Here is a 23,653-nt window from a genome sequence, read left to right as displayed (position 1 = left end):
ACAACTAATCGATGCCGACACATCTTTCTAGCTGATTTACACGCTGAAGCTATGTTGCGCTTGGTGACCTCTGACTGTTTCATCCTAACATCGTTGGTGCCGACGTGGATAACAATATCTCTATACACTCGCCAGTTTTAGCTTTAGCCAGCACCGTCTTTTGATTAGCCTTAACGTCGGTAGCCCTGCCCCCTGGTAAACAGTGTATGATCGCTGGATGATTAGTTTTAAGTCTAATACTGCGGGTAATGGAGTCGCCAATGACTAGGGTTTTCAATTTGTCAGAGCTAATGGTGGGAGCCGTCGGCGTCTCAGACCCCACAACGGGAGGAGTAGAGACCAGAGAAGTCTCGGCCTCCGACTCCGACTCGCTTAATGGGGAGAACCGGTTGAAAGTTTCTGTCGGCTGAATAAGCGACACCGGTTGAGCATTCCTACAGCGTTTCCCTCCAGAAGCCATGAGAAAGATGTCCGGCTGCGGGGACCGTGCGAGGGGGTTTATACTAACGTTACTATCTGTACTTACTGGTGGCACAGACGCTGTTTCATCCTTTCCTACAGTGAAATTACCCTTGCCTAACGATTGCGTCTGAAGCTGGGCTTGCAGCACAGCTATCCTTGCCGTAAGGCGATCGTTCTCCTGTATATTATAAGTACAACGACTGCAATTAGAAGGCATCATGTTAATGTTACTTAGCTTCGGCTGTTTGAAGTCCTGACGAACCATGTTCAGATAAAACCTCCGGGGTGAAAAAGTTGAATGAAAAAAGTTGAGTGAGGGAAAAAGTAAAAATATACGGCAATGAAAAAGTAAAAAACCGTCAGGTAGCAAAGTAAGATCGGCTACAAAACGCACAGCAGCGTAAACAAGTCTGCAAGATCCCACAATGATCCCACTGCATTGGTCTTGGGATAAATGCTCTGACTGTAGTTAATATACCCCAACTGCACTTGAGTAGGGAGAGACTCCATATCAACAAACAAAACAGATAAACTCACTTTTCTTCATTCACCTACGATTCATCAGACGTGCATCAATTACTCCAGGAATATGTTTTGTCTCATCAACATATACTTCCCACGATACGCCAGATATAAGCCCCTTGAGATGTGCCCTGTTCCTAAGAGACACACACGACACTTCAAATTTATCAAATCGGGTGAGACGCAACAGACGTTTCTTCTGTTCCTCAGAAGCACAAAAAATCTAAACAAACCCGCCTCTAGTGATCATCACAGCCTTCACTCTTCCCAGCACTCTTTCCACCAGTTTGGATATCTCAAATGGATTCCTCAATATTGGTAATTCGTTCAGCTGCTCCTCATTTACAAACCGTACTCCTACAAGATACGAAGTGACATTCTTTTCTCTGTACTCTACTTTGCTCCTTTTTCCTTTCTTTTGGACAATATTCCAATTCTCCTTGATTCTACCACTATTCGATTCAGAATCCACTTCATCATCCGCTTCCGCCATTTTTTTCCACATCCAATTTCTCCAGCCACTTCCCCACGCTCACCGTTCTGTTCGTTATGCGCCTCCAACAACCATGTTTGGCTAATCAACAAAAGAAAATATAGCGACAACGAGATCCCCGACCCCAAAGAGTTGAACTGGTGGAACTCTGGCACAGTTTTGTAATCTTCTCTGTTAACATATTTTTTACGAGAGACAAACAGTTCAAAGTCATCAAGTAAGCCACGATAAGACTGATGAGAGCCAGATGTTTGCTTGCCTGACAAGGGCTACAGAGTTTTTCCCCTTTGCCCCAGCCTGAAAAAGTGAAAGCAAAACATAATCTGATAGGGGCATAGCTGCGGGAGGTAGGTGTGCCCCACCCACCCCCCAAAAAAAAAATATTTTTTTTTTTTTTTGGGGGGGGGGGGGGGTATTTTGCTCCCCTCTCTGCTAAGGAGTATTTTTCTCTGCTCATACAGGAGTAATAAAGGCATAGTGCACTAATTTGGTATTCTACATTTTACATTAAAACATTTATTATTATTTTAATTTGATTTATCAATCCTTCCAGCGGCTATGCATTAATTATTGAGTCGTTGTTAGTTTTATACTTAAGACATGACTGTTGTTAGCTTTACACATAAAACATGACGATGTAGTTGTGCTGTAACATGTTTGAATTTTTTCTCTTGTATAATCAATTCTATACATTAGTTTATACTGGATTATGCATACATTTTCGTTAACTCATTTCATTAGTTATGTTCCAACACTCCCTCCATCTTGTGCCAATATCAGTTATTTTTAAGTCTTGGTTCCAATAGTTGATATACTTTTTTAAGAGACTGTCAATTGGGTAGGCTCTCTGCAAGGGTTTGTATAGCTTACCTATCATATGGGTATCCTTTTCTGATTCAAATAGGATTCCCTCAACATTGCTCTAATTTCCAATAGATTTCAGGTCGAAGTTGCATGAATTTGAAAATGTCTACATTGGTCAGGTCAAAATTGCTTTTTAATTCTGTCATGGAAGTAATTTTATTTCTTATTACCAAGTCATTTACAGTTTCTATGCCTTTAGTTTTCCATGTGGGCCAATTTATCATTGATTTTTGACAGTTACTTTACATTAGCGGCAGGGCTCCAAACAATTTTATCTCAGTGCCAAGTAAGACAATTGAGATGGTAGCCTATGAGTCAAAAAGTCAGCTATTTCATCGAAAATATCCAGGGAATGAATGATTGATATTTTGATGTGCAAGAATTATCAGAATGATTATCTTTGTGCATATTGGCCGAGGCTATAAACTATTATTGACCATGGACCCGATTCCGCCCTGAGTTAACCACGTAAATGGAACATAATTCCCTTTTTAATGCACTTTTCTCACTATGCATATTCTGACCTTGAACTTAAGCATGAGATCGAATAAATGAAGGTGTGGCAGAGGTGTGTCTATGTAACAGTGTAGGTTCCGTCCCTCTCTTCGCCCCAACCTGGGCTCGAACCAGGGATATACTGTATTCTGACCTTGACTTAATTCCCTAATAATTCCACCACCTTCACGTGCAAGGAAACCATGAATAAGGTCTTGCGAACATAACGGTTCCAAGTAATACATTTTTTTCTGTTAGAAATAACACCATTCTCCATGCACTGTAACTTATAACTTAATAAGAGCTATTGATTAGAGCTATTGATAAGAGCTAGATAAATGGGGCAGCAGGTAGCCTCGTTATTAGAGCGTTGGGCCAATAACCGAAAGGTTGCTGGAACGAATCCCCGCGCTGACAAGGTAAAAATAATGCATTCAGTTAACCCACTGTTACCCGGTAGGCCGTCATTGTAAATAAGAAATTGTTCTTATCTGACTTGCCTAGTTAAATAAAGATGAAATCCAACTGGATAAGGGAATTGTAAATGACAATATATATTTGACATTATAATCGCTGGAGACAAATCTGAAACATATAAACATATTTCCCACAGTAAAGTTTATGAAATGCTGTGCCATTATGCAGAACCTAACTGGCAGGGATGGGAGTCTCAAATGTGTTTGATAAAAACCAACCAGCTAGACTTTTTCAATCTTACCTTTTCAAAAGAGTTGCAGCTTCTTTGACGCTCTGTGGATAGGCCTGAGTAATCGATTATTCCATTCTTCCAGAAATCTTCTTGTAAGATCCCCCTCAAATGCCAGTTGGATTAGTTTAGTTTTCCTCAGGTGTAGTGTGCCTCTTCTGTGCTGACTGAACAAGTTTGTCAAAGTGGAAAATTTGTTCTTGAATGTAGCTGTGGACTCCCCAAAAGTCAATCCATGTTCCAGTGCAGTAAGCACAGTCAGGATAGCAGAGAAGCCCAGAGAAGCATTGCAGGATATCAAGAGGGGTTCATTTGTCCTCATTGGAGCCACAGTGGGTGATTTCAGTCTGCAAAAACTGTAGAGTGACACTAAACACAGCTTCCACCAAATGTGTTTAGCTTAGATCCAGCAGTGCTTTCACCTTTTTCACATCTAAAAAGTTATACATTTTAGTCATTTAGCAGACGCTCTTATCCAGAGCGACTTACAGTAGAGTGCATACATTTTTATTACATTTTTACATACTAGCCCCCCGTGGGAATCGAACCCACAACCCTGGCGTTGCAAGCGCCATGCTCTACCAACTGAGCTACAGTGGGACACAGTTATGGCTCTCTGGGTCAAGTGCAAACAGGGCCTCCACCAGTTGACTGTTGCGTCCGCGCGCACAAGGGACCCACGCCTGCAAAGCCCATTATGCACCTTCATAAGGTAAGTCTAAATACCAACTACTGAGAAGTGCATAGGAAAGGCGTGCTTAATATAGGTGTAATTTTCTAAGTTGTAATGGGGCCCTATCTGAGGAAGTGGGAACTCTAAACACTTAGCTATATTGCTAACTCTAAATATGATATTGTTGCTAGATGTAGCATGTAACTCAATATTAACAGATGATAAATAAATTATATATTGACAGCCTGTGACTCTCCTCGCTGTAACTAACTAGTGCAACAGTAGTTGCTTTGAAAATTGTATTTTTCCCGCAGTTGCATTTTGACAACTGTCCTATGCTTGTGCTTCTCAGAATGCATCTGTCTCCTCCCTGAGCACAGTTGGGAGAGGGAGCGCGCTCACAGAGCAGCCTTTCATAGCAGTAATCAACATAATGCATAAGCTATTACTTTTGACCAAATAATGGTTTTAGAACAATCTACAGGAACATTAGTCAAATCGCTTCGGTATAAGAGCAAAGCAATGTCGTTGTCGGTCATTTATGTTTTATCATTCCAGGTCTATTTGGGATACAAATATAACCGTAAAGGTCAAATAAAATGTAAAAATAAAAAATAAAAATGCATTATTGAAAAATTATTAATTATGAGAGGGACCTGAGAGATGAGGGGGAGGGGCTCCTATTGCTCAGTTTGTAGGTTGAGCAGGTTGTCTGGCTACCCAGACTCCTTGCTCCGCCAAACGCTACACCACTCCCTTTGGATGTTAGTTTCTTCTTCGCAATAAGACTGGATCTGGGCATCTCCCCTACTCTTCACTGAATGCGAACACATTTGGCGCCGTCTGATTGGTCCAGAAACCTACTGGTTGGGCCAGAGCCAGAACACATGTGGGTAAAACCAGAGAGGAAAAGGCGAAGCGAGTGGGTTTATACTCGGCCCAAAATCTCTCCAGGTTAAGCAGATCAATAATTATTAAGCAAGTGAAGAGTCTTTGTATGGGGGGCAATGAGAGAGTGTCAAATTTAGTTTAAAGTTTCATTTTGTTTTGTACGGGTACGCATGGTATACATCGTCCAACCAAATGCTTCCTTGGAGGTTCTTTCTCGACAATGCAACAACAATAAGAAATACTAAAAGATAACAATATGAACATAAAGCAAATGGATCAGTAGAATAGAATACATATCTTAGCATAAGTATAATACAGGAAGGAACAATTTATAGTCCAATATGTACATGTGTATTGGGGAAGGGGGGATGGGGGCAATGTATAAACTGAGGCTAAGGGTCTGGTAGAAGCAGTTGTGGTATGTGTGTAGCCTGAATGTATATGTGTGGATGTCTATGTGTATGAGTGAGTGCATGTGTGCTAAGGTGTGGAGAATCAGAGCAGCTGGTCAGTCCAGTTTTTTTTTTATTTAGTAGATAGAAACTGTCTCTGAGCTTGTTGGTATCAGACCTCATGCTCCGATACTGTCTGCCCGCCCGATGGTTAGGGAGAGAACAGGTACCATAGATGTACAAGTAGATGTCCTGGATGGGTGGGAGCATGGTCCCAGTGATGTACTGGGCCGTCGTCACCGCCTGCTGGAGGGCCTTGCGGTCATGAACGGAGCAATTCCCATATACTTTTTTGATGGTGCAGCCGTAGTATTTGGAGTGGACCCGGGACGGCATTCCGAATTTCCTCAGCCACCTTAGGAAGTAGAGACGCTGTTGCGCCCTCTTGACAAGAGTGGTGATGATGTTGGTCCTTGACAAGTCCTCTGTGATGTGGACGCTGAGGAACTCAAAACTCTTGACTCTCTCTACTGCAGTCCCATTGATGTGGATCGGGCATGTACCCTCCTCTGCTTCCTGAAGTCAACAATTAACTCCTTTGTTTTGCAGACTTGTAGTCAAGATAAAAATGAATAGCTATTTTGATACGCAAGGCTTATTTGATCTCATATAAGTTTTGTAATGCTTAGGTTGTTACGAGTGTACTGATATAAGTGTGATGCACGTGACATCCTGGCAACTTTGAGAAAAAATATTTTATATCAGAGTTGTCCCTGTTGATATTCGAGACGTCTATGCATATTCATGAGGCTAGCATAGCATCTCACTTTCCATTGAATACAGGCGGTTGACGTCAATACCCCTAATCGAATATTTAAAAAAGTATTCAAATAGCGAGATGTATCCACCAATCCAAAGAGAGGAATAGGCGGGAGCTTAACAGCCCGCCGGTCCACTCTGTGGACAATGAATCCTATTGTTAGGGCGGAGACACAAGCGTCTTGTCACTATATCCAGTATCTCTGGTAACACGCAGGTTTGAAAATGTGTCCTTGGCTTTGATACTCTGATTGGTTAGAGACGATCCAATCGCTGATGACTTTCTTTTGTACAACGCCCCTAGTCACCACGAACAACTTCAATGATGGCAGTCTCAGACTAAAGTATGTAGCAAACGACAGAGCAGCAGAAGAATTTAGTGTGAATCGTCAGGCTAAGAGCATGGTGCTTGCAACGCCAGGATAGTGGGCTCGATTCGTAGGACCACCCTTATGTAAAATGTATGCACACATGACCGTAAGTTGCTTTGGATAAAATCGTCTGCCAAGTGGCATATATAATATACACTGAGTATACCAAACATTTGGAGCACAAAATGGCTACCCAGACTATTTGCATTGCCCCCCCACCCCTTTTACACCGCTGCTACTCTCTGTTGTTATCATCTATGCATAGTCACTTTAATAACTCTACCTACATGTACATATTACCTCAACTAACCGGTGCCCCCGCACATTGACACTGTACTGGTACCCCCCTGTGTATAGTCTTGCTATTGTTATTTTACTGCTGCTCTTTAACTACTTGTTACTTTTATTTCTTATTCTTACTCTTTTTTAACTGCATTGTTGGTTAGGGGCTTGTAAGAAAGAATTTCACTATAAGGTCTTATCACGAGAATTTTCAATCCCAATGATGATAACTAAACAATTTTTTAAGCTTTGACCAATCCCCGAGGTTTGTAAGACCCTGGGTTTAATAATAATTAGGCAAAGACTCAGCTTCTGCAAAAGGTCCGTAAGGTTTATTCAGAGAACGTTCTAAAGTCAAAAATACAAAGACATGTCATTTTATAACTCCTACCCCCACCTACTTACACGCACACACAGACACACAAACAGTAGGTGGGCTGTAATTTTCCCCACAGTCCACATTCCTATTTATCAATACCAAGCTGGCAGTTCCATGCCGTTCCCTCCCGAGATTAGAGGGACCATGACATGGTCTCTTTCCTGTCGTAAGTTTTTCAGAGTTCCAACCAGGTCAGGTCATGTATCTAATAATTATGTTTCAGGGTGGAATTCTTTAGTCATTACTTTAAACATATAAATTCCCTTATCAGGTCTACGTAGACTTGTTGTATTCGGTGCATGTGACTAATACAATTTCATTTGACCTTCCTAATATTGAGTTGCACCACCCCCTTTTTCCCACAGAACAGCCTCAATTATTTCTGTCAAATGTTGTGCACAAAGTTGTTTATATCCCTGTCTACATCTCCTTTTCCAAGATAATCCATCCACCTGACAGGTGCGGCATATCAAGAAGCTGATTAAACAGCATGATCATTACACAGGTGCACCTTGTGCTGGGGGACAATAATAGGCCGCTTTAAAATGTTCAGCTTTGTCACACAACACAATGCCACAGATGTCTCAGGTTTTGAGTGAGCATGCAATTGGCATGCTGACTGCAGGAATGTCCCCCAGAGCTGTTACCAGATAATTGAATGTTCATTTCTCTACCATAAGCCGCCTCCAATGTCATTTTAGAGAATTTGGCCGGATTATCTGAGACCAGTCACCCAGACTGTAGTAGGATGCCCCTTGGGGGTATCCGTACCTATGTATGACATGCGAGGGTTAGGTTAGTAAAACATGCTGGAGCTAGAACCTCGTTGTCGCGCGTCCTTATTTTAAATAATACTACATGGTGTCAGAAGTGGTTTTAAAATTCACATAAACGTGAAGGACGTACCAAGTAAATCATACATTCAGGCTGTTTCAAAGCAGGGAGGGCACAGTGTTGGAGATAAAACAGCGCATATCATTATTTTGCTAGCTAACGAGCAAGGAATAAGTTACTGCTAAGCAACATGTTGCAAGAGGAAGAAGCTGGCGGGATTTCAGGGTTTGCGACTTCAAGTTCAACAGGCTCTGGCGCAAACACGGACAGGCCAGTGGCTAGTGATGATGGATTCCGCATTAGTCCCCCGGAGAATTTTGATTGTATGGACATTCAAAACTGGCCGAAATGGATCAGGCGCTTTGAAAGGTACAGGGTAGCATCAGGCTTAAACGTGAAAAATGAGGCATTTCAAGTTAATACACTGATCTACTCTATGGGTGATGAAGCTGAGGATATATTAAATGCTTCAACGTTGACTGAGGAAGATAAACTTAACTACAGTGCCGTTAAAGACTGTTTTGAAACGCATTTTGTAGGGAGACACAACATTATATTTGAGAGAGCTAGGTTTAATATGCACAAACAGAAGCAGGGTGAAACCACCGACAGTTTTATCACAGCTGTTCACAAACTAGCAGAACATTGTCAGTTTGGCGCGCTCAGGTAAGAGCTGATCTGAGATCGGATTGTAGTGGGAATAAGAAATATATCACTTTCTGAAAAGTTACAGTTGGATTCCCAGCTTACCTTGTCCAAAGCTGTAAACCAGGTTAGGCAGAATGAAACAGTAAAAAGACAGCAGATGATGCTGTGCGACAGCAGCTCCTTGCAGAGCGAAGACAGTGAAGAAATAAATGCATTTTCATACCGAGCTAAAAAAACAGAGGGGAACATAGAACAGAGACAGACGTGGAGAAAACAATCACAGACAGCACCAGTAGCTAGTCATGTATTTGTCGCAAATGTGGGAAATCCCCTTTCCACAGATGGAAAGATTGCCCAGCAAAGGATGCGGAATGCAGGAAATGTCACAGGAGAGGACACTTTTCAGCTATCAGTCGATTAAAGCAAACTCATTAGGTCTCAGAGGAGGTACAGCAGGACAGCATCTCTCTGGGAGAAGTAAGGGAAAACAATGCTGGCTGGCATTCAGACATTAAACTCAATGGGGAGGTTGTGTCATTTAAACTAGACACTGGGACAGCAGTGACAGCTATCCCAACTAGGCTGTATAGCTATAGCAGAGATGGCCCTTTGCTCTCTACAAACAAAAAACTGTACGGGCCCAGTAATAAGATATTACCAGTGGTAGGGCAGTTGGTGATTAAACTGGAGAGTAAAGACAAAAGTGCCATCTAGCCTGTCTTCGTCATTGACTCTCTAGCCAGACCGTTGCTGGGGCTGCCAGCAATTGAAGCATTGAACTCATTGAGAGAGTGAGCGAACTGGAGGACCCAGGTGAGGTTTTCAAAAAGAAATTCCCAAAAGTGTTTTCTGGTCTAGGAAGGATAGAAGGTGACTACAAAATCCGCCTGAAAGAGGATGCTGTCCCCTATGCCCTTACCACCCCCTCGCGTGTGCCTATTGGCCAGAGTAAAGGAAGAGTTGGGGAGGATGGAAGAAATTGGGGCTGTGTCTAAAATAGAGAGTCCCACAGACTGGTGTGCAGGGATGGTAGTGGTCCCAAAAGCCAATGGGGACATAAGGATCTGTGTGGACATGACTAACTTGAATGAGGCACTCTGCAGAGAGAGACACGTCTTACCATCAGTGGAGCAGTCACTGGCTCAGTTGGATGGCTCACAAGTCTTCACAAAGCTGGATGCCGCTCAAGTTTCTGGCAGATACCACTGTCATCAGAGAGTAGGGTGCTCACAACGTGTATAACACCGTTTGGCCGTTACTGTTTTAATGTTTTGCCCTTTGGAATCGCTTCCGGTCCTGAGCATTTCCAAAGACGCATGTCCCAGCTGTTTGATGGGCTGAGTGGCGTCAAAGTCCATGTGGACGATGTGCTCGTGTGCGGAAGGGACAGAGCAGAACATGATGTAAGGCTCACAGCAGTTCTGATCCGACTCCAGGAGACTGGCCAGACACTCAATGAAAAATGCACTTTTGCACAGTCAGAGTTCTTGGGACACAAAATCAGTGCAGATGGAATAGAGCCGGACCCGGAGAAGATCAGCGCCATCACAGATATGCCCACACTCCAGAATGTGGCTGAAGTCAGGACCTTCTTAGGCATGGCCACATATGTGGGTAAGTTCCTCCCACAGTTTGCAGATACAATCAAACCCCTGAGAGACTTACTAGCCAAAGAGAATGACTGATCATGGGGTCACATGCAACAGGGGGCGTTTGACAAAATCAAAGGAGACCTGGCCTCACAGAGAGTGCTGGCCCAGTACCATCCCCACGCTAAAGACAAAGGTATCAGCAGATGCATCATCCTTTGGGCTCGGGGCAGTCCTCACACAGATGCAGGACAACATGGAGTGGCGTCCAATAGCATACATCTCCCGAAGCTTATCCGACACAGAGCAAAGGTATGCTCAAGTGGAGAAGGAGGCGTTGGCTATCACATGGGCATGTGAAAGGCTCAGCCAATACCTTATTGGCCTGCAGTTTACAGCAGAGACTGACCGCAAACCACTGTTGGCTCTGTTAGGGACAAAAGCACTGGACGACTTGCCTCCCAGAGTTCTGCGCTTCTGCCTCAGATTACAGAGGTTCACCTACAAGATGGTGTATGTGCCAGGGAAGGCACTGATCACAGCAGATGCACTCTCCAGGGCCCCAATTAAACGTCCATTATCAGAGGAGGAGCAATGACTAGAGGGTGAGGTACAGGTGTCCATAAATGCAATAAGGTACAGCCTACCTGCATCTCAGACCAAACTGCAGCAGATTGCAGAGGAGCAACAACGAGACCCCATCTGCCGACAGATAGTGCAGCAGTGCAAAAAGGGATGGCCCAGGCAGGAGGAACTGCCTCAGCTGCTGAATCCCTATTGGGTGCACCAAAGTGACTTCCACTGTAATGGAGACCTTCTCATGAAAGGACAACGGATAGTTATCCCAGAGACTCTACAACCAGAAATGCTAGACAGAGTGCATGAGGGACACATGGGGATAACCAAATGCAGACTGAGGGCTCAACAGTCGGTGTGGGGGCTTGGTCTGAGTACTCAGATTGCCAAGCTGGTGGCCCAGTGTGAGGTCTGTACAAAATGTCAAACTTGTCATCCGGAGCCAATGATGGCAACAGAGCTGCCAAAACGGCCATGGCAAAGGGTATGGGCAGATATGTTCTATTGGAAAAATGACACTTATCTGCTAGTGATAGATTACTATTCAAGATACATTGAAATAGCAAAGACACCCATAACCACATCAGCGGGTGTTATCAATGGATTAAAGTCAATTTTTTCCAGGCAAGGGGTCGCTGAGGTCCTGGTTACAGATAACGCTCCCCAGTTCTCTGCAAGCTCCTTTTCTGCTTTTGCCGCAGAATATGACTTCACATATGTGACCAGTAGCCTCTACCATGCACAGAGTAATGGTGAGGCAGAGAGAGCTGTGAAAACAGTCAAGGGACTGCTGAAAAAGAACAAGGATCCATACAGGGCTCTGTTAGCTTACAGAGTTACACCACAGCATCATAGGCCGTCGCCTGCCGAGCTCCTGATGGGCAGGAGGCTGCGTTCCCCATTGCCTGTCTCGCCGGCTCAGCTTAAACCCCGATGGCCTAACAGGAAGGCCTTCGTTGAGAGGGACAAACGGTTGAAACAAACGCAAACTGGAGACTTTAATCGGAGACACCGTGCTTCGGAGAGGCCAGAGCTGACCAAAGATCAATGTGTGTGGATTACAAACTCGAAGACACCAGCAATAGTGCTGAGGAAAGCGGATGCCTCACGCTCCTATGTGGTGGACACAGGCTTAGAAGAGGTACGAAGGAACAAAACACACCTCAGAGCTCTTCCAGATCTACCAGCCACACAGACTGAGGCCACAGAAAATGCACAAAAAGAGGGTGAAGGAGAGAGAATGCTCACAGAGCCACAAGCGCGCCCAAAAAGGGATGTGAAGCCACCAGGCTGAAAGACTATGTTACGTGAAGAGAAAACATACTGTTGGGGACCATACCCAGCAAAAAGAGACTGTACCAAAGTTAATGTTCATACTGTGTGATTTAATGCTTTCATACGGTTTCAGGATGTGAAGTAGCATGTTAGAGAATAATTCTGGTTTCCAAATTGCATTTCAGTTATGCTTCAGTGGTTATGCATGTTGAGTTCTTGTTCATGGGAGAGGGGAAGATGTAGCAGGATGTCCCTTGGTGGTATCCGTACCTATGTATGACATGCGAGGGTTAGGTTAGTAAAACATGCTGGAGCTAGAACCTCGTTGTCGTGCATCCTTATTTTTGATAAAACTACACGGACAGTTGATGAGGAGTATTTCTGTCTGTAATAAAACCCTTTTGTGTGGAAAAGCTCATTCTGATTGGCTGGGCCTGGCTCCCCAGTGGATGGGCCTATGCCCTCCTAGGCGCAGCCATGGGTCCATAGATTAGGGCCTAATGAATTTATTTAAATTGACTGATTTCCTTATATGAACTGTAACTCAGTAAAATCGTTGAAATTATTGCATGTTGCGTTTATATTTTTGTTCGTTATAGATGTTGGCAAAATACCTCCCTGCACGTTCTTACTGCGAAAAAAGCTGCAGATTAGGAGCAGTTTAGGAGGAGTGTGTCTGTGTCCTCAATTGTAGCGGGCACCCAAATCAGAATGCGTTTCATATTTTTCCCTACCCTTGCCCGCTTGTTAGATATAATACACATTGATAGCTTGAAAGCAAACGTCCTAACCATGTGATTTATCAAAGTAGCAGGCAGCAGCAATCTAAATGATCAGACTGAAAACATGAGGAAAAGTGATCGAGTGAAATAATAAAGCAAGTGGACAGAACAATACAGTTTCATTGAATCCAATCATAGCAGCAGGATCAATGTACAGCCCGCCCTTCTCTTTACATACAGACAGGCAAGCTAGCCAGTTTAGTTATTTAGACCACGTAGAACCTCTACATGACTGACTAAAAGACAATACATTATGGTTTAGAAACTCTTGTGACTGACTGACATGAAATAGATGCTTGCTTGCACCCAAAAATAATGTTTTTTTCGACCACGGATAATTACAAAAAATACTAGGATCATAATCGTATCCAGAAAATTGCCCGTACCTTTTACAATAGTCTTTTTATCCAACTACTAGGCATACCCCTACCTACTACCATACATGTTCAATGGCACATACAATTGACGTCGGAAGTTTACATACACTTAGGTTGGAGTCATTAAAACTTGTTTTTCAACCACTCCACAAATTTCTTGTTAACAAACTACAGTTTTGGCAAGTCGGTTAGGACATCTACCTTGTGCATGACACGGAATTTTTCCAACAATTGTTTACAGACAGATTATTTCACTTAGAATTCACTGTATCACAATTCCAGTGGGTCAGAAGTTTACATACACTAAGTTGACTGTGCCTTTAAACAGCTTGGAAAATTCCAGAAAATTATGTCATGGCTTTAGAAGCTTCTGATAGGCTAATTAACATCATTTGAGTCAATTGGAGGTGTACCCGTGGATGTATTTCAAGGCCTACCTTCAAACTCGTGCCTCAGTGCCTCTCACGGGAAAATCAAAAGAAATCAGCCAAGACCTCAGAATTTTTTTTGTTGAACTCAAGTCTGGTTCATCCTTGGGAGCAATTTCCAAACGCTTGAAGGTACACGTTTATCTGTACAAACAATAGTACGCAAGTATAAACACCATGGGACCACGCAGCCGTCATACCGCTCAGGAAAGAAATGCGCTCTGTCTCCTAGAGAGGAATGTACTTTGGTGTGAAAATGTGCAAATCAATCCCAGAACAACAGCAAAGGACCTTGTGAAGATGCTGGAGGAAACAGGTACAAAAGTATCTATATCCACAGTAAAATGAGTCCTATATCGACATAACCTGAAAGGCCGCTGAGCAAGGAAGAAACCACTGCTCCAAAACCCCCATAAAAAAGCCAGACTACGGTTTGCAACTGCACACGGGGACAAAGATAATACTTTTTGGAGAAATGTCCTTTGGTCTGATGAAACAAAAATGGAACTGTTTTTCCATAATGACCATCGTTATGTTTGGAGGAAAAAGGGGGATGCTTGCAAGCCGAAGAACACCATCCCAACTGTGAAGCACGGGGGTGGCAGGATCATGTTGTGGGGGTGCTTTGCTGCAGGAGGGACTGGTGCACTTCACAAAATAGATGGCATCATGAGGGAGGAAAATTACGTGGATATATTGAAGCAACATCTTAAGACATCAGTCAGGAAGTTAAAGCTTGGTAGCAAATGGGTCTTCCAAATGGACAATGACCCCAAGCATACTTCCAAAGTTGTGCCAAAATGGCTTAAGGACAACAAAGTCAAGGTATTGGAGTGGCCATCACAAAGCCCTGACCTCAATCCTATAGACAATTTGTGGGCAGAACTGAGAAAGCGTGTGCAAGCAAAGAGCACTACAAACCTGACTCAGTTACACCAGCTCTGTCAGGTGGAATGGGCCAAAATTCACCCAACTTATTGTGGGAAGCTTGTGGAATGCTACTCAAAACAACATCTGACCCAAGTTAAACAATTTAAAGGCAATGCTACCAAATACTAATTGAGTGTATGTAAACTTCTGACCCACTGGGAATGTGATGAAAGAAATAAAAGCTGAAATAAATCATTCTCTCTACTATTATTCTGACATTTTACATTCTTAAAATAAAGTGGTGATCCTAACTGACCTAAGACAGGGAATTTTTTACTAGGATTACATTTCAGGAATTGTGAAAAACTGAGTTTAAATGGATTTGTCTAAGGTGTATGTAAAGTTCTGACTTCAACTGTATTACTTGTCTTGCCCATTCACCCTCTAAATGAAATGGTCTCCTTTCTATCATCTACTCTGAGATATCCTGTGGCTCAGTGGGTAGAGCATGGTGTTTGTAACGCCATGGTTGTGGGTTCGATTCCCATGGGGGGCCAATAATTATTATTATTATTTTTTTAAATACAATAATTTAAAAAAAGAAATGCATGAAATGTATGTATTCACTACTGTAAGTCGCTCTGGATAAGAGCGTCTGCTAAATGACGTAAATGTAAGAAGTGACATCAATAAGGGATCATAGCGTTCACATGGTCTGTTATGGAAAGCGCATGTTTTGTATTCTCAGGACCCCTCACGCTCTCTCCCTCAGGTAAGAGCAGACATCTAACAACAACATGTACAGTAGCTACAGTGCATGCAGAGAGGATGGAACAGTTTATTACGTTTAAGTCAGTGCAACTGCAGTGTCCTGTTGCCTTTTGCGAGTGATTCAGGTGACACAGTGAAAGACATTTGGGAAAAAGGAAATAATAAAGAAAGCAAGGGACTACACTATTTAAAAGAAAAATGCTCAAAGTCAATGAAAAGTCATTATTACTTAAAATGTTTGTGGTATGGACTCAAAACTAAATGAGAAGTCACCAACTACATTAAAAAAATATATGATATATAAACTTTTTCCCCAGCATGCTCTACTGCAGGTTGATTTTTTAAAATTGTTTTTAATATCTGTGTTTTGCATGTACACTGAGTGATTGATTAAATGTTATGCTACACAAAAATAAATACGTTTTTTTCCAAACTAATCCAATCATTGAATTTTTGCACGACTGAAATAGTTGTTCCAGTTTAAATAGCTTAGGTAGCTTCCTCTCACTGTTCTTAACTGAGGTACAAACAAGCCTGATGTTACCTGTAAACTAACTCACCTCGGAACTGTTAAAACCACAGTACGGGAAATGAACGAATTCAAGAAGTATCTCTCAATCACTAACAAATACAGTAATGGGTGGTAAACTCTATAATTCAATCCAAAAGGCAAGGCACACTGGGAAATTATTGGGGCGGGGCTAAGCGTTACATTTATGTATACCTTATATCCGGAATCCTTGGGACGTCTTATATACACAACCTACGCGACGGCCCTACCCTCTCCCAGAAAGGACATACAACTCTAGCATTTAAATTGGTTCACAGCAGTTGCTTTGTTGTGCACCGCCAAGGATTTTACAACACAGGTAGCTCATTTCAACCATAAAGTTTATTTAGCTAGCTAAATGCACAGCATGGCTTGATTTATGTAGTTGGGTCAAGCGTATAGTACACGTGCCACACTAGTTACATTAATTTTACCGGTGGCTTAGCTAGCTGTTGTCAACATTTCAATGGTGCGTCTTTTACACGTCTTTCAGTTTCAACTGCAGTGAGGGACGAGGGTAAACTAGTTTAGAAAAGTAACAGTGGGTCGATCTCTGCTAAGTAGACAACAGAGCCAGAGATGGCTATCGCCCACGTCGCTACAGAGTATGTGTTCAGCGATTTCCTCCTGAAGGAGCCGGGTCAGACAAGGTACCGCGCCGTGCGCACTGAGCTAGCCATGGACAAGATGGTGACATGCGTGGCGGTGGGACTCCCTCTCCTCCTTATCTCTCTAGCCTTCGCCCAGGAGGTCTCTGTGGGTGAGTAGGTCACGATTGTGGGGGAGGTTACTTGTGTGTATTAATTAATCACTAAATTATAAATTATGATGGAATCATTTAGTGTGTGTGTGTGTGTGTGTGTGTGTGTGTGTGTGTGTGTGTGTGTGTGTGGTGTGTGTGTGTGTTTCTGTCTGTCTGTCTCCCAGGTGTTCAGATCAGCTGTTTCCCTCCAGCTAACTTTTCCTGGCGTCAGGCCATGTATGTAGACTCCTACTGCTGGGCAGCCCTACACACTCACACACTACCCTTATGGCTACACAAGGTAACATACACACAGACATACACTTATGGCTACACAAGGACACACACAGGGAACTAACACTTAACCTTTCTCCTCTCCCTCTCTGCCTCTTCTACTTCCTCTCGCCCTTTGTCCATCCTCCTTTCTCTCCCTTCCCCCGCTCTCTCAGTTCTTCCCCTATATCCTGCTGTTGGTAGCAGTAATTATGTATAGTCCAGCGGTGTTCTGGCGTTTCTCTGCCTCTCCTCTGCTTCAGTCAGACCTTAGTTTCATCATAGAAGAGCTTGACCGCTGCTACAATCGTGCTGTCACTCTGGCAAAACGCATGGCCACTGCTGGGGAACACGCAGACAGGTAGGCTAACTAGGTTGTATTCATTAGGCACCAATCAGAAGAAACAGACTGAATGGCTGGAATGAAATTAATGGAACGTAGTCAAACACATGGAGAACATTTGAAGTGTTTGATACTGTTCCATTCATCCATTCCAGCAATTACTATAGTTCTGTCCTCCACCACTGCTAACTCTCTCTGTCTCTCCCTCCAGTGGTGCGTCCGACCCTACTGAGGGCTGTTTCATGTACCCGGTGGTGGAGCAGTATCTGCTGACCAAGAGGAGGAGTGTCGTGGTGTTGTGGCGCTACCTGCTGTGTCGAGGCCTCAACCTGCTCACCTTGCTTCTGGCCTGTGTCTACTTGGGCTACTACCTCCGCCTCGCCTCCCTCACTGACCAGGTAACTAACCCTGACCCACTGACCAGGTAACTAACCCTGACCCACTGACCAGGTAACTAACCCTGACCCACTGACCAGGTAACTAACCCTGACCCACTGACCAAGTGGGTCTAGTCATAACTGATCCTAACTTATTGATCTTGTGCTGTGAGTTATCTGGCTAACTTATTGGTCCTACATTGTGATCCTCCCCACAGTTCGGCTGTTCCCTGCGCACCGGACTCCTGGCCAATGACACCTCAATCCCCGACCAATTACAGTGCAAGCTGGTCGCCGTGGGAGTATTTACTTTGCTAAGGTTTTTACACCACCTTTTTATCTTTTAGCCAGTCATTTTTGTTGTTCCCTTTTGAAATAAAGTTTACTGAATTGTGATTTCAGCTTTGTTAACCTGCTGGTGTACGCCATGCTGGTTCCCGTGGTGATATACTCCGCTCTGCGCCCCTTCTTTCAATCACACACCCATTTCCTGAAGTCCTACCAATCACTGCCCACCATCAGTGTTCTGCCCCTCCCGCAGGGCCATTGGGATGACCTGACGCTCTACTTCCTCTTCCTGGAAGAAAACCTCAGCGAGCTCAAGTCCTACAAGTACATGAAGGTGTGTGTATAGCGCTGTGTTGTAGGTGGTGGAGTTTCAAGTTTTTATTGTTACATGAACAAGTACAGTGAAATGCCTATCTTGCTTGCTTTTTCCCAACAATGCAATAATGAGTATCAGTAATACTATAGGAAATAGTCAAGGAGAACAAAAACACACTAGAAATAAGAACATAAGTAAGTAAGCTATATACAAGGTCAGTTCCAAGGTCAGTGCCAACACCATATTTACAATGTTCAGGGATACTAGTGTGGTACGGGTAGATATGTGTGTGTGTGTGTGTGTGTATATATATATATACATACATACATACATACATACATACATACATACATATCTACCCGTACCACACTAGTTGGTCGGGGATTGATATATATATATATATGGTGACTAGGCATCAGGATATACATGATAAACAGAGTTGCAGCAGTGAGTGCGTGTAGAGTCAGTAAGAATGTGTGTGTGAGAGAGCAAATTCATTGTGTGTCTTGGGAGTGTGTAGGGTGCATAGAGTTAGTGCAAAAATAGAAGGGTCAATGTAGATAGTCTGTGTAGCTATTTTGTTAGCTACTTAGCAGTGTTATGGCCTGGGGATAAAAGCTGTTCAGGAGCCTGTTGGTGTCAGACTGGTTGCTCCAGTACTGCTGCGTGGAAGCAGAGAGAACAGTCTATGACTTGGGTGGCTGGAGACCTCAACAATTTTCCGGGCCTTCCTTTCACACCGCCTGATATAGAGGTCCTGGATGGCAGGGAGCTCGGCCCCAGTGCAGTTGCCATACCAAGTAGTGATGCAGCCAGTCAATATGCTCTCAATGGTGCAGCTGTATAACATTTGAAGGCTCTGCCAAACCTGTTTCTGTGTGTGTGTAACTGTATAGCTCTGTGTTGTAGGTGTTGGAGTTGTTGAGGAGGAGGGGTGTGAGTGAGGGGGAGGACTTTGACGCCATGGGACTGCTTCAGATGCTATGTCTGGTGAAGACTGATGTCACGGACGGAAAGAGGAGCACCGCAGCTACCTTCAATGCTAGTGACAAAACCACCAATGCAAATGCTAGCCTTAATGCTAAAGCTAATGATAACCCTATTGCTAAATTTAACCATATTGCTAATGCTAACCCTGCCGCTGGGGAGGCTAGTAGCAAGGCCCCAGCCCCCAGCCCAGCTTCCCCAGACTCATGCCAAAGCCAGACCAGTGCCACTGAAATGACAGGTGAGTCTGAAAGGATGAGGAGGGAGGAAGGGGAGAGGAAGCAGAATTGGAATGATGGGAAATGAAATTCCAAACTGAAATTCATAATGTTCTGTTTCCCCCCAGAATTCTCTGCTCTGTTGCCAGGCAACAGTGCAATGACAGGCGGAAGGCGGAGTGACGAGGGGGCGGTCCGACAGCGAATTATCTGATCGTTGCCATGAAGGAACATCCCCAGTGGGTTGTGGGACACTAGAAACCAGAGGTTCTAAGGCCCATGAAGCCTTTATCTAAACAACTCAGACTAAGGTGAACCAGAAATGTCTTGATGTCAATGGGACAGAGTTGTATTCAAATCGAACTTTATTTGCCACATGCGCCGAATACAACAAGTGTAGACTTTACCATGAAATGCTTACTTACAGTTGAAGTCGGAAGTTTACGTACACCATAGCCAAATACATTTAAACTCAGTTTCACAATTCCTGACACTTAATCCTAGTAAAAAATTCCCTGTCTTGGGTCAGTTTGGATCACCACTTTATTTTAAGAATGTGAAATGTCAGAATAATAGTAGAGAATGATTTCAGCTTTTATTACTTTCATCACATTCCCAGTGGGTCAGAAGTTTACATGCACTCAATTAGTGTTTGGTAGCATTGCCTTTAAATTGTTTAACTTGGGTCAAATGTTTTGGGTAGCTTTCCACAAGCTTCGCACAATAGGTTGGGTGAATTTTGTCCCATTCCTCCTGACAGAGCTGGTGTAACTGAGTCAGGTTTGTAGGCCTCCTTGCTCGCACACGCTTTTTCAGTTCTGCCCACAAATTTTCTATAGGATTGAGGTCAGGGCTTTGTGATGGCCACTCTAATACCTTGACTTTGTTGTCCTTAAGCCAATTTGCCACAACTTTGGGAGTATGCTTGGGGTCATTGTCCATTTGGAAGACCCATTTGCGACCAAGCTTCAACTTCCTGACTGATGTCTTGAGATGTTGCTTCAATATATCCACGTAATTTTCCTCCCTCATGATGCCATCTATTTTGTGAAGTGCACCAGTCCCTCCTGCAGCAAAGCACCCCCACAACATGATGCTTCCACCCCCGTGCTTCACGGTTGGGATGGTGTTCTTCGGCTTGCAAGCCTCCCCTTTTTTCCTCCAAACATAACGATGGTCATTATTGCCAAACAGTTCTCTTTTTGTTTCATCAGACTAGAGGACATTTTTCCAAAAAGTACGATCTTTGTCCCCATGTGCAGTTGCAAACCGTATTCTGGCTTTTTTATGGCGGTTTTGGAGCAGTGGCTTCTTCCTTGCTGAGCGACCTTTCAGGTTACGTCGATATAAGAATCGTTTTACTGTGGATATAGATACTTTTGTACCTGTTTCCTCCAGCATCTTCACAATGTCCTTTGCTGTTGATCTGGGATTGATTTGCACTTTTCGCACCAAAGTACGTTCATCTCTAGGAGACAGAACACGTCTCCTTCCTGAGCGATATGATTGCTGCGTGGTCCCATGGTGTTTAAACTTGCTCCCACTGATGAACCAGACTTGTGGAGGTCTAAAAATAAATTCTGAGGTCTTGTCTGATTTCTTTAGATTTCCCCATGATGTCAAGCAAAGAGGCACTGAGTTTGAAGGTAGGCCTTAAAATACATCCACAGGTACACCTCCAATTGACTCAAATTATGTCAATTAGCCTTTTAGAAGCTCCTAAAGCCATGACATCATTTTCTGGAATTTTCCAAGCTGTTTAAAGGCACAGTCAATTTAGTGTATGTAAACTGCTGACCCACTGGAATTGTGATACAGTAAACAATTGTTAGAAAAATTATGCATGACACAAGGTAGATGTCCTAACCGACTTGCCAAAACTATAGTTTGTTAACAAGAAATTTGTGGAGTAGTTGAAAAACTATTTTTAATGACTTCAACCTAAGTGTATGTAAACATCCGACTTCAACTGGACAAGCCCTTAACCAACAGTGCAGTTCAAGAAGAATAAATTATTTACCAAGTAGGCTAAAATAAAAAGTAACACAATAAGAATAACGAGGCTATATACAGGGGGCACTGGTACCGAGTCAGTGTGCATGGGTACAGGCTAGTTGAGGTAATCTGTACATGTAGGTGGGGGCGAAGTGACTATGCATAGGTAACAAACAAACAGCGAGTTGCAGCAGTGTACGGGGGGGGGGGTCAGTCAATGTAAATTGTCCGGTGGCGATTTTTATAAATTGTCCAGCAGTCTAATGGCTTGGGGGTAGAAGCTGTTGAGGAGCCTTTTGGTCCTAGACTTGGTGCTCTGGCACTGCTTGCCATGCGGTAGCAGAGAACAGTCTATAACTTGGGTGTAATGCCAATGGGACAGCGTTGTATTAACTAATGGCAGTGGTACAAGCCAAAAATCCCATAAAGTTTCTTTGACGAGATCAGGGATTTGAATCGGACAAGCCATTTCTGGGTATCTTCCTATATTGAAAGCCATACTGCCCAAGGCGTGTGTGTGGTGGCGGTATACTGTCTGCAGAAGGGTCTTTCTATAAACTAGAGTATCACTGAGGATTTCTTACACTGGACAACTTGTAACAGCTGTTGATAAGTCATTGATAATAATCTGCCATTTTTTGAAGATATAAGCAGGGTTCATAGCTATATTCAATAAAATTCACGAGTTGATTTAAAACCTATGTTTAACCCTTTATCGTGGTTGGTGCCTTGATGGATTTGTCCCAAATCATGTGACATGAAATATATATTTTTATGTCCTTGCAGTTATGGCAATGTAAGTTGTTGTTATATCATATTAAGCATTAATCTGTTAAATTAGACAAACTTGAACCCAGTAAGAATCCTGGATCTAGCCATTGGACTTTTAAAAAAACATTTTTTTTTTTTAGATCTCAGAAATGCAGTGTAACTAGTAACATTTCATGTCAATGTTATGCGGTGAAAACAGTTTATGGGCACACAAATCCAAAATGTTGTATGCAATTACACAATCTAATGCTTCTGAGTCACCTTACCTTGATACTTAAAACCTAAATCGATACAGTCGTTAACGTGGTTCTAAAATAATTATGCATAATACTTGTTGGATGCGCATTTGGTGTTCAGCTGATTTATTTACGCCATGATGTCACATCTGATCCAGGAAGGAATTTCCCGAATGACAGTCAAGTGACGAACAGCTGTTGTGATAGCACATGCGATGCAACAACTGCCCAGGTGCTGGAAAAAAGGTGTTCAGGAGGAATGTCAAGAATATTTTGGAGTCTCATTAGTTACGCTGGCGATATCCTTAGCGACTTGATGTTGTTTGCTTGATTTACAGCCAGGTCACCTTTACATTTATTAACAGTGAAAGGATTAAGGTAATGAGTACTTGTTTCTCTGCCTGGGATTGTACACTGTGTCTACTGTGTGAAATTATGTTTTATGGATTATTGCGCAACACCCAAAGTTAGTGGCTATGTAATATGATCTGGTAATGAAACATGTCAAATACATTTTGTTTACCATGTTACACCTGCAATTTTAAGCAATACAAGGAGCTTGAAATGGCCTACTTTCTCATTATAAAAACAGCGACGTGAGATTAATGCTACCCCTTCTTGGATTTATGTGACCCTGGGTCAGCCACATTGGCTGCATGCATGGTGATTTTACTGTAGCCTATGTCAAGAAATTTCCACATTCTTTTTGAATGTAGTGATATTCAAAATATCAATGGATTGGCAAGGCCTAAATAATGCATTACTCTTAGTTGCAATGAGCTGCTTTTGGGGGGGAGGGGTTATATTAGGCCCTATGTGTACAATTGTATAAATTATACAGTTGTATAACATGGAGGTCCTTATATTACAATGAAATGCTTGGAAAAAATACCTGAAAGTCATTGAATTTGACTTGCCAATGTCTAAATTTAGCCTGATTTAAAGGATCTAGGCCTATGTTGTTTAAGTGGAGTTTGGGGCCAATTTGCATACAGTTGAAGTCGGAAGTTTACATACACCTTAGCCAAATACATTAACTCAGTTTTTCACAATTCCTG

The 23,653-nt window shown here is 43.0% G+C and overlaps 1 protein-coding gene across 2 annotated transcripts; it reads left to right on the top strand.

Moving 5' to 3' along the window:
* Positions 1–16,221: 16,221 nt before the first annotated feature.
* LOC106612897 (pannexin-1) lies at positions 16,222–23,201 on the top strand. 2 transcript variants are annotated; one of them, XM_014214546.3, is made up of 9 exons: positions 16,222–16,368; positions 16,614–16,809; positions 16,977–17,092; positions 17,241–17,425; positions 17,619–17,805; positions 18,003–18,103; positions 18,187–18,406; positions 19,298–19,616; positions 19,722–23,201. In XM_014214546.3, the coding sequence occupies exons 2-9, from the start codon at positions 16,629–16,631 to the stop codon at positions 19,805–19,807; spliced, it is 1,395 nt and encodes a 464-aa protein (XP_014070021.1). In that variant the 5' UTR covers positions 16,222–16,368; positions 16,614–16,628; the 3' UTR covers positions 19,808–23,201. The 2 variants fall into 2 exon arrangements, with proteins under 2 accessions (XP_014070021.1, XP_014070020.1); XM_014214545.3 differs by having other exon boundaries at positions 16,226–16,809.
* The last annotated feature ends 452 nt before the right edge of the window (positions 23,202–23,653 follow it).

This window comes from Salmo salar, chromosome 09 (assembly GCF_965601325.2).
Source record: "Salmo salar chromosome 09, fSalSal1, whole genome shotgun sequence".
Lineage (NCBI taxonomy): Eukaryota > Metazoa > Chordata > Actinopteri > Salmoniformes > Salmonidae > Salmo > Salmo salar.
The sequence above is the reverse complement of the archived record's forward strand: the minus strand, read 5'-3'. Positions and strand labels throughout refer to the sequence as shown.

Excerpts from the sequence above, each read along its gene's own strand:
- LOC106612897 (XM_014214546.3), top strand. The coding sequence starts at position 16,629 with ATGGCTATCGCCCACGTCGCTACAGAGTATGTGTTCAGCGATTTCCTC. Across the intron at positions 17,426-17,618 it reads GCTGGGGAACACGCAGACAG|TGGTGCGTCCGACCCTACTG; the intron begins GTAGGCTAACTA and ends CTCTCCCTCCAG. Across the intron at positions 18,407-19,297 it reads AGTCCTACAAGTACATGAAG|GTGTTGGAGTTGTTGAGGAG; the intron begins GTGTGTGTATAG and ends TCTGTGTTGTAG.